The sequence below is a fragment of the Neofelis nebulosa genome, chromosome 3 (assembly GCF_028018385.1).
Source record: "Neofelis nebulosa isolate mNeoNeb1 chromosome 3, mNeoNeb1.pri, whole genome shotgun sequence".
NCBI classification, from domain to species: domain Eukaryota; kingdom Metazoa; phylum Chordata; class Mammalia; order Carnivora; family Felidae; genus Neofelis; species Neofelis nebulosa.
The window spans coordinates 81,863,957-81,880,170 of NC_080784.1; the positions used below are offsets into that span (position 1 = coordinate 81,863,957).

Below are 16,214 nucleotides of genomic sequence, written 5' to 3' on the forward strand. Positions count from 1 at the left end.
TCTGATCTATATCTAATCCAGAAGCAAACCCTGACCTTTATGCCACCAAAACGTATCTCAGATCCACCTTGTTCTCTGTGTCTTCTCCTGTCATCCTGTCAGTTTATGACACTCTATTCTGTCTCCTGCATGACAATTAAGTTCAAGCCCATTCCCTGCTTCTCCCTCGTATCATCAAGTCTCCACACAGAGGCCCAAGTAGTCCTTTTAAATGTAAATTAAATTATGTTATTTCTGTGGTTAAAATGCCTCCATTACTTCCCATTCTTCTTAGAACATAAATATAAATCTTCACCCCAATCTGAAATATTCTATGTGAGATGTACGCTCCCCTACCCCACCTCTGACTTTATTTCTTCCCACTCTCCTCATCTACTCCACCACAGCCGCATGGGCTTAGTGAAGTCCTTTAAACATACAGAGCTTGTTCCTGCCTTACGACATCTGCTTTAGCTGGAATGCCCTATGGAATGCTCTCTAATCTGAACTTCATATTGCTGATGTCTTGTCATCATATCTCAGTCAAATGTCATATCTTCAGAGAGGCCTTCCCTTGGCAACCCAATAAAAATAGCCACATGGGTGAAGGTCGTTTGAAGGTACAAACTTCCAGTTATAAAATAAGTAAATCTTGGGGATGTAATGTACAGCATGGTACCTACAGTTAATAACATTATATTATATATTTGAAATTTGCTAAGAGTAGATCTTAAATGTTCCCATTACAAAAAAAAATGCGTAACCATGTGAGGTGATATTAACTCAACTTATTGTGGTGATCATTTAGTAATATATACAAATATTTAATCATTGTTATATACCCAAAACTGTACGAAAGTACTTTGAAAAGGTACTTGTATTTTGTAATTTAAGATGGCGTTATTGTTATTCATATGGAACACTGTTTAATCACAGCTACCGTTTTTCTAATTTGAGTCCTCAAACACATTTTCTTAATCTAAAAATGATAAAAATCTTGGGGTGCCTGGGTGACTCAGTTGGTTAGGCAAACAACTTTGGCTCAAGTCATGATCTCACAATTTGTGAGTCTGAGCCCTGTGTCTGGGCTATGTGTTGACAGCTTGGAGCCCAGAACCTCCTTCAGATTCTGTGTTTCCCTTTCTCTCTACACCCAACCTCTCCCCTGCTCATGCTCTGTCTCTCTGTCTCTTTCAAAAATAAATAAACATTAAAAATTTTTTAATAAAATAAAATGATGAAATCTAATCCACTAAATTCTATGGAGCTTTCCAAGGCAATTGAGAAAGAAGTCAAAAAGTTCAATCAATAAAAGTACCTGTTTGGTTGAAAACATTTTTTTCTACCACTTACCAAAATATCCGAAATCTCCCATTTCTTTTCATTGAAGTCCTGAAAGCTGCATGCCAAAATGAAAATTATATGAAAAACAGCAGCCACCAGGTCACTCTTTAACATTACTGTAATATTCCACATAGACTTTATCTCATAGTTTTCTTATTTATGATAGTTTCTTATTGTTCTTTAATTTGGCTAGAATAGAAGCTTAATGAGAATAAGAACCATATCTGCCGTGTTTATTATTTTGTTCCAGATCCTAAAACAGAACCTGGCACAGAGTTGGTGAGCAAAAAGATGTGAATTCATTGAATCAATCAATAAATTTGTAACTAATTATACCTCTTAAGGAAGAATAGGATTGTCTCACTTTAGGAATTGCAAACCTCTATTTCATTTGTGTACAATAATTCTGAAAAGTTGTAGTGAGTCTTCAGAAGCAAATCTAACATTGCTGGTACTTGTCAGTCTGCTTTTAAGGCCTTCTACATACTGCCTTCATCATCTGTCTTTTGGCTTCATATTATTCATGCAATGTATTCTAATTGTATTCTTTATAATCATTTCCAAGAAATAATATAAGACCACAATTATAATACAAAACTGTATTTGGAAAAATATTAGAATTAACTGTTTTCTCTAGTGATGATAGTGTTATTATAATTATAGTTGTAATTATATAATCTTTAAAACATCACATCTTTAAAAGATCATTTATCCTAATTAATTTACCCTTTACTATATAATCATGGAAGATGGGCCACCAATCCCACCCTCCTGTTGTGATGTTTTGATGGGAACGTATAACTAATATAACGTAGTCAAATGAGAATGCTTTAGGGAAAATAACTCATAGACTCTTTATGAGATTGCTCATTCCCTAATAAGATCAGATAATAATCATGTGGTTAAAACAATGATAGTTCCAAACTCAAATAGTAGAGAAAATGTGCAAAAACTGATTTTTCCTTAGTACTGGGAAAATGCTCCTTTATTTTTGAGCTTGCTCATTGGATAGAGAGGCATTTTAGACACACTAAGAAGGATCAGGTAAGAATTAGAATAATGCATGAAAATTCTATATTATGTTGCAATAATGCAAGATTTGTTTTAAGGCCTACGATGTCATCAAGGTCCTGTCCTGAAATTGTCCACCAAATGCTTATCAATGATATTTATAACATTAAACAAAGTTCTCTTTTCCAATAAGATGCATTCATGAAATGCATAAATTAACTTATGTATTTTCAATTCATATTTAAGGTTGTCAAGATTAATTACCGGAATCTTATGAATTTTATAATAGGATAAGGATTAACTGATAACAGAAGTGAACTATAGAACATTGGACAGAACCTTTAAAGAAGAGATTAAATTTAGATATTCAACTCTTTCAGAATTGAAAATCTAGAAATGCAGTACACATTAGTGAAATCTCATTCCAAAATGGTATGTATAAAAATGCTTGCATCTGAAAAGAATTAATGTATTTCCTTAATAGTATTTTAAACTAGAGAAATTTAGGTCGATACCAGTTTTATGGCAGTTGTGTGTGTATCAAAAGATTGACTACTAGGCTCAATTTGAGGGAAGAATAACTATATGTAATTATAATTATAATTAAATAATTATGAATAATTATAATGGTCCTATTATAGGGGGGAAATACTTGTTAAAAAAGATCTAATGTAGGTTTTAGCCATAGTAAATTCTGTTAACTGCTAAATCCCCACTGCTTGTCACGGAGCTTGATAAGTAATAGTTGCCAGATGAATGAGTAAGTTCATTCTAATATAAAAATATATAAGGTAATTCTGGAAATTTAAATATAAGTCCATTTACTTATGGCCCTAATTTTCCTAAGACTTTCATCTAAAATGATAAATAGCCTAATGCTCAGAAATATAACTAGAACTTAGGTACTTATACTTCTCTGTTTTTAAAAATAGAAATATTTGGTCTAGTCACATATGTTCACCTATTTTGTCCTATATCTTTGACGTCTAGCAAAACATTCCAAAATTTTAACTAGTTTTATTTTCATCTTCAATATTTGTATTGTTTCTCAATCATAATTTGCTTGTCATACAAATAGCTTTGATACAATTTTATTTTTTCTAATTAAGTAATCTTATTCTCCTATAAATTCTATGTTATACACTTTGAAATAAAAGAAAGAATTGTTCACTTCAACAAACAAAAATCACTATTGATAAAATACAGAGGGGCTGTGTTTAAAGCAACAAATTTAATTGGAATGAGCCATTTGAGTAGAATTCACTAACTTGTCCTTGTGGGTCTATAACACAACGTTATATGTATTGCTTATGTGGGTAACATAACTGTCACACAAGCCCTATTTCTGCCCCTCCTCACCTTGCTAGCAACTTCTGTATTCAGTTTGCTGTCTGAAGGCCATGATCATGCAGAGATGCATGGAGTTGACTATGCCGCGTCCAGTGTATGGTATAAGGCTTTTTCTATGGTGTTTGTATTACCAGTTCCTTCATAAAATGTTGTGATAAAATCATTTGAAAACCTGTAATAAGATATTCTCTCTTGTAAGGGCTTCTTAAAAGTGTATACATACATGTTTATGTGTATATGAGAAAGAAGAGAGGAAGGAGAAGAGAAAAGTGGGGAGGGCCAAAGGGAAAGGGAGAGGAGAGGAGAGCGTTGAAGGGGGAGGAGAGGAGAGGAGAGGAGAGGGTGAAGAAGGGAAATTTTGTTCCCTAGAGTCTTAAAAGTATAGCTCAATCCTAAAAATGATATCCTCCACTGAGGAAAACTTTTTTGCAAAGATTTTTACTAGATTGGAGGTTGGCAGAAGATAGTCTCTTTACTGAGGCTCAATTTAATTACTTGTAGAATAAGAATAATATTTCCTCACAGAATGGCTTATGAAAGTTAGTGACCTAATACACATGAAGAATTTAGCCCTGGCCCTGACACTTTGAAAGAGCTTGATAAATACTGTTTATTTGTAGACAATAGCTTTTAGGAGGATAAGAGAGTACAACCAAAACCCACACAAGAAACCAAAAAACAAAACACCACCTTGAATTTTGCAATGAAATGTTGCAAATGACTTAAGAGGTAAACATTTAAATGATCTTGAGTTGTGCTAGTGCCATCAAGTTCATAATTTTTAGAAATCTTGAATACATCCTATGTCCACAGTCAAGAATGACATAAATACATGGGTAAAACCAGAGCAACAACCAAATCAGCAGATAAATACACCTATTTTCACTGGCCACTGATTAAATAGATTGGCTGAAAATGATCTCTTGCTATGACTGAAGACAAAATCTGGTTTAAAATACCTCATTAAGTAAATCCAATGCTACAAGTAAGAAACTTACATCCAAATCAATGTGAATCAGATCCCTCTTTCCCAGACTTCTTTTTGCTACAATGTATTAGGTTGAACCATATGAAAATGCTAATATTTGACCATTTTTAATCCAAAAACACTTAAGTTGCATATAGTTCAACTTGGTAGATAAAACTTTTTACTGTCTTAGCTTCAAGATATTGTATGGTTAGTAATCACAACTTTTTAAAAGAACCTTATTCCAAACAAAAACAAACAAATAAGTGAAACTTATTCTAATAGAGACCCCACTTGCCCTCTCTTTCTTCTAAAAGATGAATACCACATGTGGATACACCAGTGTGGTACATGCCAAGGTGAGTAGACATGTGGAGTGATGGAATAAAAATTAAGAAAAAATGATTTCTCTTACATTTTTAGGGATACTACAACAAAGCTTCTGAATACTTTCAACAAGCTTTTGACACAACAGCAGAGCTAAGGAACATGCGTCACGTGGATGAGACAAAAGTTCACTATGGGATAGCAAAAGCTCATCAGATAATGCTGACCATAAACAATTATATCGAGTCTGAAGATCTCACCAGCCTTGACTACCTGCTGTCGTGGAAGGAGAATAGAAGCAGTATTGCACCACATCCGATTATCGGTAAGACTTTGCTTTTTGAAAACACTTTAGTTTTTGTGTCATTCTTGATGGCTGCATTGGTGGTTTTTATTTTATTGGTAACTTTAATTTTTTTTTACCACATGAATATCGGATGTGCCTTCATGCTGTACTGTATGTACCTTTGATGATAAGGAAAACAGGAAATAGTGGTAATGATTAAACGCGACAAATCACCATTTTCATGCCGTTTGGTTTTTGTTTGTTTTTTTTCAGTTGTCTCAAGTACTCAACAATATGCACTGATCAGTTGTAAGGAATGTGATATAAGTTTGTGTTTTTTAAAACGTGGTCAGTGTTGTACCTTATTGATAAGAAAAGTCACGGATGCTAGTTCACAGATACTAAGCAGTATTAATGCAATTGGTGCTATACTCTTACTTTACCAATGGTAGTAAATTTTCCTGTATTTGATCAATTCAAGTTAGAATATTAATTTAGAAAAATTTAGTATTAATTTCTTTCAACTCCACGTCTTTTCTTATAGACTTTTTCTTGTAACAATTTGTCAAAATAGTCAATTAAAAACAAATAACTGAAGGGGATGTGAAGGTCACTTTTATGTGTCAGCCGGACTTAGCTCGAGTCCTCAGTTAAGAACTTCAGAATCGAATTTTTAAAAATTTTTAACAGTACTGCCTATGACAGACCTTTAGGCTGCATAATTGTTAGTAAATCAAACTTTTTCAAGCAAAATATTTTGGGGATGCTTGGGGATAACTCAAATAGAATAGTAGACAAAATTCTGTTATGTAAAGAAGCCTCTCCTGCTTGGAACTCTTTTCTTTCCCTTAGGTCATTTAGATGAAACAATAAGCTCTTTGGTATTTATTTTCTCCATAGAATAAATAGTAAATAATAGTAAATTGAGCACAAAGGAATTTTATTGCTTCTTGTATATTAGTAGAATACCACTTACCACTGTCTGTCCTCTTGTTATGAAATAAGTAAAGGTCTCATTCCAAATATATGTACACGATGAAGTCTTAAAAAACAGATGGCTTGTTGAATTTCAATGTCCTCAAGTGTCCAACAAATATTTACAGTTAACTATTAACTAACCACTTTTCAATAATATTTTGCTCACTTCAGTATGTTGTGTTGTCATATATTTGAGAGCTTGTTCTGTAGTTTTGAGTTATCTTCCCTTTACTCCTCATGTTGTCCGCCCAGGAGATAAAGCAGAGGAAATATGATCCATCTATCTATTAGATTACTTCTTCTGATAAAAGGTTTGGTAGAGAATAGGTTGGGCTACTCACTTCTTCAGATTTACTTGGACAAGCTCTAACCATTAGAATAATAATCAGGAAGAAAATACTCCTCAAAACTAGGTTCTCTGATCAGAGCCATGTGTCTTTTTGCTGCAGTCCTTTTGGGGCTTTTCAAAGATCTCTTTTGTTTTTCTTTACTCTATAAAGCTATTTATTTTTCTATTCTTTTTAAATTTTATCCTCATTTTTGGTAAGTATGTTCCAAAGGGCTTAGGAAGCACACACACAAAAAAAACACATTTCAAAATATTATTCAGAGAGTAAAAACTCAGCTATTCATATGATGGAGAAGATTAAATTCTCTGAAACACTCTAAAAGTATACCCCCTTCCTGATTCATTTGACTGAGATTAGAAATCTATGCATGGATGAGCTATGTCGTTATAAAAGTGAAGAAGAATAATCTTTCAGATTCAAATATAAATGAGAAGTTAATTCTTCTATTACTGGCATGTTTAACATTTTTAGTGATAGTTCTATTTGGAAATAAGACCTGTAGACATTATCAACATACTTGCTTGTTTACATAGACATATTTTAGTTCAAAATACACTAAAACATGCTTTCTCATTGCTTCAAAAATGTTTCTTAAACCACAGCTCCTTATTATTCTACCTTTGCTCTGTTTCAAAACCTTCATTGGATCCCTACGGCCTACAAATTAAGTACAAGCTTCTCAACGTTTTTTGACCACCTCCTTTCCCCTACTTCCCCCTCTTCCCCCCAGATACACACAACATACATTGTTATCACCTTACTTCCAACTCTAACCCCATCCAAGGAAATCTCACTGGTCTTGCAAAGTTCTTCTCAAATGTTGAAATCTTCCCTGATCCCCCTCTTACTGGACTCTTGTCTCTTCTCTCTGTTCCCACATTGAATGCCATTCATTTCTCTCCAAGCACTTTTCATTTGTCATAGTCTGCATCCTACCACAGCTGTTTCTGTAATTGCCTTATCAGCCCAGTGAAAGTAGGAGTGTCTCGGAAACAGATTCTGATTTTTGGTGTTTCCTACAAAAGAAGGGGCAATGTCTAACATCTGCTAGGTACCAAGTAAATATTTGTCAAATTAAATAGAATTCAAAATGAGTATGTGTGTCCTAGCCATGAACTATTTGCATGAACCACTTTTTAAAACAGGAGTCATAGTTCCATGACAACAACAACAAAACAACTACAATCCAAAGCTGCATTTTGGTTACCGTGTGGTTATCACATGAATGCAGGACAACACCAAGTACGATGTTGACAAAATGAAGAAATATAGAAATATTATTTGAAAATCTGAGCAGCTTTTAGGTTTTCAAATTTTGCCTTTCTTCTCTGAAGAGACATCTTTAATCTTGCTATTGAGGGGTCCCATGTATTCAGGAAAAAAGTAGATCAAAGATTTGAGAGATATATTATAAAAGCTGTGCAGTTTTCTTCACCTCTGAGACTTACATCCTCCAAACAAATCATTAGCTCACAGAGCAGGCAATATTCTTTTAAGCAGAGGAACATGACCCCCTAAGGGAATAGAGCAGTGAGAGCACTCAGGTCTCTAGATAAAATAGAACAGTGATTCACCAGCAATCATATCTCATCTTTGTACCTTTCGGAGGGAACACTGCAAATATAGGAACCTTCCTACCATTCTAATACTCTTAGATATGGTTGGAATAATTTCATATCTTTCCTTTCCTTTTCAGTAGTAAAATAATAAGAATAGATTCTCTTCCCAAATTTAGGAATTTAGAAGGAATTCAAATTTATTGCAATTCAATAAAATTATTCAAGCCTGAAGCAACAGAAATTGGTTGGCTCTGGAAGGATTAAGGGCCTATGAATTTCTACTGATTTCTCCAGAATATAGTTTATTTTTCCTACTAGAACTATTATGTCTACAATCATGAAATTTATTTTTTAATGAAAAGCTAATTCATCTCGCCTTTTGGAGATTATAGACCCAAGTGTGAAACAGTGACAGAGAAGCAAAGCTTTTCTTGTGCAATTTAAGAGTACTGTTAACGTAGAAATGTAATTATGGCATTCAAATGCCAACATGGTTAGCCACTTCACTGATAATATCAGTTACATGGTTTTAATGCACATTCTTATTGAAGTCAAATGTAAATTATATCAGAGAAATAGGATGCAAATCCTGAGTATAGAAATAGATGAATACACTGGCTGGTCAGTAATGACACTTTTCTACAAAATGACATGTAAAGGGTTCCTTGAGTGCCAAAAATATCACTCTCGTTTTATGAATCATTTAATATTCTTAAAAGAAAACAATCAGGATCATGAATTTGTCTCTCAGCCCTTGGTTTATGTTGGTTTAATGTTGAATCCTTGGTTTAATGTCGAGCCACATTTTCCTACCCTGTTCTTTGCTTGTATTTTTTATTCATGAACTCAGCCCTTTTAATGAATGTGAAAAAGCCACATTCATGAGTGAGCCTCATGTTCTATTATACTTTGATCAGCTACTTCAGTTAAATAACCCTAACAATGAGGAGAAAGTTATGGAATTAGCCCAAAAGTCAGCAAGCAGGTTTTATAGCATCTTATTGTCACAGAGCAAACCTCTGTCTCTAAAATGTGTTCAAAAACATGACACATTAAAAGAAGGTTCTGGTGAAAAATCTGACTGAATCAAAGCTCACCTTACTGGCATTTGGGGTAATTGAGAGATGGTGTTGCTCAAAAGTCCAGTTACCTGGGTTCTAATACTATATTGAGCTCTAATTAGCTTTGTGACTTCAGGCAAAAGATTTCAATTCAGGTATCTTTATCTGAGATTCAAAACGGGTCATTAATAAGATTCCTCTGGAACAGGCAATAATCCCTCAGTAGGAGCATATTCTAAACAGATATGGTATTTTGTAGTCTTTAAGAGCTCAATCTAGATTTTCATGAGCATTTTCTTTGTTTTTCCCCGATAAATACTTGTTTCTGTTGGTTTACACAAAAGGGAATTTTATTATTGTTATTATCATTATTACTATTTTAATATATCAAACAGCTGTAAAATTGCCAGGTATAAATATTTGATCTTTCTGCTAGAATTTATAATAGAGTTTCTAGCTCTCTGCTGTCATATGCAGTTTTACTTGTCCCTGTTTGGCATTGTTGAAGTTGCTAAAGCTAGTGCACTATTTCATCCGCAGACTTTCAATTGATCCTCCTATTTTCAATCCTGTGTCATACTTCTCCTCAGCATCTCCTCAACCCCTACCTGTCCCCACTGTTCCCTGGGCCTCTGATTCCTGAATGTGCCTGGTTCTTTATTCATCGCTACCCCTTCTTCATGCACTTCAGTCTGTTGGCTGTCTCTGCCTTCCTCAATCCGGTACCATTTTCTAGCCTCTTTCTAGCTTCTGAAAACAGGTTAAAACCTTCTTGAACTTTTTTGAGTTTATAGAATCATGAAATTATTGAACTGTGTGCACCAAAGAAATTACTTGGCCCACAGTTTTTCTTTTCAAATGTCCTCAGGTCCAGGGAAAGGCAGTCATGCAAAAATCTGAAAGACAAAATGGGTTTATAATCTAGTGTTCTAGAATTCTAGTTCAGGAATTCTTTCCATGCTTTGTACTTTTTTACAATATTAATTTATATTTACTAGAAGCCATGTCTGACATTTAAAAATATTATAATTTTTCAATGTTTGTTTATTTTGAGAGAGAGAATCTTAAGCAGGCTCTAGCTGTCAGCCTAGAGCCCAATGTGGGGCTCCATCTAGGATCTGAGCCGAAATCAAGAGTCAGATGCTTAACTGACTGAGCCACCCAGGCACCCCCAAAAGATTACAATTTTAATTAAAGTCTTGATAAAAAATATTCACAGTGAAAAGAAACAGGTGGGACTCTATTTCTGGCCAAGATGGAGCAACAGGGAAAAGATTACCCTCCTGTCTTAAACAGCTAAAAAGACAAAACATATAAGACAAATGTTTGCAGAAATTGGACAACAGGCAGCACAAGACAGTGATCCTTGGGAAAAAATTATGAACACTGTTAGGAAGAAACCAATCTGATTAAACTGATTCACACCATGTTATGAATGACTGAAAGTGGTTTAGCCTATTCAGAACAATTAGGATTTTTTAAATGTTGGAAGATTACCAATTGCCAGAATTTTGGACATTTGTAATATACCATATAAATGAACCCATTCAGGCCATGTGGGGCAAAATAATTGTGGATAATGAGGCCAACACGTGGACCAGTCTTCTACAGCCTGGGAACTTGACCTAAAATCAGTTTCTCTAAGCTATTCCTGAATTTCAATACTTTCCTTTCTTCAATATAAATATGTGCTTTTTTAAAATTTGATTTTAGAGAGAGAGCACACACATGAGTGGGGGGATAGGGGCAGGAGAGAGAGACAGAGAGAGATAGAGACAGAGAGAGAGAGAGAGAGAGAGAGAGAGAATCTCAAGCAGACTCCATGCTCAACATGGAGCCCAACTCAGGGCTTGATCTCACAACTCTGGGATCATGACCTGAGCCAAAATCAAGAGTCAGATGTTCAACTGAGCCACCCAAGTGCCCCAAATTGTACATTTAAAAAAACCCAAAACTTATTAGAGTTGTTCAATGACAAATCACTGTCCCCTTAAAGAATCTGATGAAAGCTAAGGTCTCTCTCCTATCTTCAGAGAAATATACAATTACTGTGTATAATTTTCAGAGGGTTCAGTAACCATTGCTCAACGGGGTAGAAATTCTATGTGCTTACCAGTATCTGGTTCTTTATACTTTGGGGCATGTGGAAAACTGCATTTTTCAGCTCCTGGCAGCTAGGCAGGGCTCGGTGACTAGTCCTGGCCAATGGGCAAAAGTTACCCCTGGGTATAAGATAGGAGGGCCTGCCTGAGATCCTACAGCTGATTCTTTCTTTCCCTGCTACAGTTATCATGGTGGAGGCTTTAGTAAAAAGTATAGGGCAACAAGATGGATGCAGTAAATCTCTACACGTGGAACATCTGTCCCGGAATGCTGTTTGGATCTGCAGCAGAGTTTGTGTGAACACAGAATAATCCTTTATTGTGGTGAACCACTGAGATTTTCAGAGTTGTTTGTTGGCACAGCTTAATGTAGCCTGCCCTAACTCTGCAAGCTTCAGGATGCTTCATGACGGCCCCTGGATAGCAGCAGTGGGAGCTCCAGGTGGAGAACCAGGATAGACATTTCTCCGTATGACAATGTATAAATTATGTGTTTATAGGTTGTGAGTCCGCTTCTGATTTTTTTTTCTAAGGCAGAGATTCTTAAAATCCTTTGTGTTTGACTTACATTTCTAGTCACAGAAAACAAGTTTGATAAGACAAAGGGGAATGAAACATTAAAATACATTCTTTATATTCTCTATGCTACTTACTATCAAAAAATTTAAGAAAGATAAGCATCTTTTCCACTAGTCTCATTTAAATCATGATAGATTATCAAAGTATGCTTCTAATAAATTTTAAGAAAGAGCTTAGAGATTTCAGTGGCTTCTGCAACTGATAAAATAATTCCAAAGATGAAACATGCAGAAGAAGACAAAATCAATACTTAATTGTAGCCAAATTTTTAAATAAAAAAGACTGCAGAGTTTGAGCCTGAATTTCAAATTTCCTCCTTCAAATACAATTTCCCCATCTTCGAATGTTTTCTACAACACAAGTGACACATTTGCTTCCTTTGGAATCAAATACTTTTTTCAGAAAACTAATGCTTACTTCATTGGGAAATAATAATGTAGCTCTAGATCCCTCGGGTTGAAAGATCTTTTTTTTTTCTTTTTTTCTTTTTTTTCCCTTCTGAGAGCCTCCTTCTCTATCTGCTGCCTTGGTTCAGTAAAAGAGAATTCTTGATTGCTCAAACAAAAACTATACTTCTTTTAGATTCTGCTCACAGTTCTTGGTAGCTGATGGTGTTACCAGTTTTAACTTTCCAAGGTACACTAAACTCACCACTTCTAAGAAAAATGTAACTGGTTTTTCTCATCTGGTTTTGTTTCAATATCATCTTTAATTGCCAGTTTGAAAAGCTTATGAAAAGTTTGTTGATTGGCTAAACCATCGCAAAACCAAAATAATTGCCAGAGTTGGACCAGTACAGCGTTAGGGCTTGAAGATCTGAGAGAATCCCATCTGTATTTGTCTCATTCCCACTGAGGGGTCTCACCCCTGCTTCCAGCTATGTCCTTTTCCCTGTGGGCATGGATTCCAAACCCTGTGCCAATTTAGGTAAACATTTTCCTACCATTGCTAGAATTTGGAGGCAAAAAAATCTTCTTATACATGTATTTAATCATTCTTTAATAAAGCTCTATTAGGATAATTCATGTGATTCTTAACCCATACGATTTCCTCTGAAAAAAGAAGTGACATTAATACTTAAAACGTGAGCATATTGAAGAACAAGTTTTGTTAGCTTCTAATTTTTTCTAAAGTTTCCCTGATTTGGGGTAATGTGTGGGAGTGTTTCTTTCTTATTATCTCTCATGTTGGTATTCCCATTATGAATTTTGATTTTTTTAAACCACAACATCAATCAAAACTTATATCCATGGCCCCAGGACTCAGTTTCCTTTAAATTCTTTTATTCTGCCCTCCCTGTTTTTTTAACTCTCAGACAAGAGTGAATGTTGTTATAGCCTATGTTCTTTAGCATAATTAATAGAAAAATAGATACATTTCATGATGAATATTCTTTTAGAAATTAGAAATTATTTATAATGCTTTTTTGTGATGACTGACTTGAGTAACAATGCCTGGATACATATTTCACTTCTTATGGGTGATGTCTGCCTCCCAGGGATGGGTACAGTGTGCTCAGTGTAGGAAATATTGAACAAGAATCTAATCAGAAGAAATGCTAGCATATTTCTTCATTTTAATGCCAGTCCATCCTGACCAGTGTCTTGACCTTCCTAAAATGAATCCTTGAAAGACTGCAAATCCTTGAAACACCTGAACACATTTACTTTCTGAATCCTCTGAACTACTGTCACAATGGGATAAATATTAAAAGTACTAACAAATATTCACTATCCCCAAATCCTTTATCACTGTAGTATACTCCTGTATTTTCTTCCTTTCATTTCATTCTACCTTCGATCAAAAAATCTGAGCAAATAGGGGTGCCTGGGTAGCTCAATCAGTTAAGCCGCTGACTTCAGCTCAGGTCATGATCTTGTGGTCCATGAGTCTGAGCCCTGAATCAGGCTCTGTGCTGACAGCTCAGAGCTTGAGGCCTGCTTCAGATTCTATGTCTCCCTCTCTCTGCCCCTCCCCCACTCATGCTCTGTCTCTCTCTCTTTCTGTCAAAAATAAATAAGCATTAAAAAAAACACAATTTTTTAAAAATCTGAGCAAATAGATATTCTTTCATCTTGCCCTTAAGGTAAACAAAGTTGGACTTTGTCAAACCAATAGAGAAAACTAAAGTTAGCTCATTTAAGTGTGATGCCTCTGACGAGTTGCATTTATGGACTTCTAACATGGAATCAGGTACCCAGAATGAGAAAAAGATTGGTTAATGTTAGCCTTTAGTGAGATAGATCTGATTTCTTGGTGTTAAGACTGTATTCCATTGTATCAGCAGCTATTAAAGTGTAATTTGCACTCTTATCAAAGGAAATTTAGTTCAACACTTTCAAAGTTCTTCTCATCTTGTTTATTAGATGAGCTTCTGAGAAGGGATATACAGTTTTCCTCAAATCTCCACAATTTTCAACCTAGAAATTAAGATAACAATGGAAAAAAAAGCAATGGAGAAGTATGAAGTAAAATGAAGCTTCAAAATTAACAGTCAGGTAGAGGATTGGTGAAAAAAACTGTGAGAGTTTATAGATCAAATGACCATCATAAAATTGGGGGATTAATATTTTTTACTGTTCAGATTTATTTGGCCTTTTTACCATCACCCACTAACAAAACTGTGAAAAGAAGAAATCAGCTATACAGAGGAAGCTGTTATGTCTAACCTTTAGCTATTAAAGTTAAAACAAATTAATAAAGAAAAAACTCCTGTCTAATACAACATAAGCAAAAGAAACTTTTTTTTTTCATAAAAATCTTAGTAGCAGGGCACCTGGGTGACTCAGTTGGTTAAATGCCAGATTTTCTATTTCAGTTCAGGTGATGATCCCAAGGTCGTGGGATCGAGCCCCCCATCAGGCTCTGCACTGAGCATGGAGCCTGCTTAAGATTCTCTCTTTCCCTCTGCCCCTCTCCCCCACTCACATGTGCACTCTCTCTCTCTTAAAAAAATAAAACAAAACATCTCAGTAGGGACAGATGAAGAAACTTCTATTATGATTTGATCATAGGAATTCTTTGTAAATATATGGATGTCCACATAACTATATTAACTGTATCTCATCTGAATGGATTCACTTGTTTACTCACCTTCATCCAGAGCTTTACACTGTAATTTTATTTGGAGATTTATATGATGAAATGTGAACATAGTATATTCCCTAGTAATTTGATTGGCAGGAAATAGAGAGCAAAACACATGCACAGCTTTTTAATAATTTATAATTACTTACATGAATCTACTAAGTTTAGGCACACAATTATATGACTAATTATGTTGAAAATCCAAGTGGATGCTTAAATAGATGACCATGCCCTGAGGCCTTTCCAGTTGTTTCTGCTGTCTCATTTAACCATGCAAATGTTATTAAGCATTCCTGGCTAAAAATTTTCAAGCATGTGAAAGTGTAATTGCATAGATAATTATGCACAATACTGTCACTTTCTATATCTAACATAGGAATTGTCCTTTTTAAAAAAATTAGATCAGCTTTGTACTGGGTAGCTTTCTCTGTACATGCCAAGAAAAATATAATTTGTGTAAGATAGGTGGACCAAAATCTATCTATTGCTCTTTCTTCCAGATCTCTCCTTGACTGTCTTTAACACAGTGATTTGAAGTTACACACTATAAATATAGTTACACACTATAAATGCTACGATCCATATTCACGAATAAATTTAACGTAAATGTAATTCAATAACTAGATGTACATAAGTATTTATAAAAACTTGTTAACAGGGACACAAAAGGGATACTGGAATACAAATGTATGTGGCAAGTTTTTCAGGTTTGCATGTAACTAAAGCCATGTGTATATAACAGTTAAAAAAAAATGTCCAGAAAAAAAATTAACTAGCACATACATGATGGCAGGTTAATTTCTTGTCATGAGAACTGTTACGGAAGCTTTGCAATATAGACTAGTGCCTGACTGCACATCTTGCAGGGTTTAACTCTTGCACAGCCCCGTTTACTAACCAGTAACAGCTTTCAAAACAGTTTAGTGTGCATGCAGCTGATTGGTGGAGCCTGGCTCACGTGTCTGCCCAGCTGCAAGGGAAGCTGGGAAAGTGAGTATTAGCTGACTTATTAGTCCCTGGAGTGAGGACAAGTTTCCATTTAAATTTATAAAGTATAGAATTTCTTAGGCATGGAAACGGAGGTTTAGATGCTGGCCAGCAATCACTAGAAATAGTGCTAAGTTCTGTGAAGGAAAAATAAAGCAGGTAAGAAAACAGAAAGTGATAGGGAGGGGGCTGTTTTAAACAGAAGGTTCAGAGAAGCAGCTCGAAAGAGGCGTGATTTGCAGAGAAA

General features: G+C 35.0%; 1 protein-coding gene across 10 annotated transcripts in view; it reads left to right on the forward strand.

Moving 5' to 3' along the window:
• TTC29 (tetratricopeptide repeat domain 29) overlaps positions 1-16,214 on the forward strand; it is a 668,675-nt gene that overhangs the window by 577,967 nt on the left and 74,494 nt on the right. For all 10 annotated transcript variants that reach the window (XM_058721224.1, XM_058721230.1, XM_058721227.1 and 7 more), the window contains one exon: positions 5,075-5,303. In XM_058721224.1, coding sequence (XP_058577207.1) covers positions 5,075-5,303 — 229 coding nt within the window. The remainder of the gene's footprint in view (positions 1-5,074; positions 5,304-16,214) is intronic.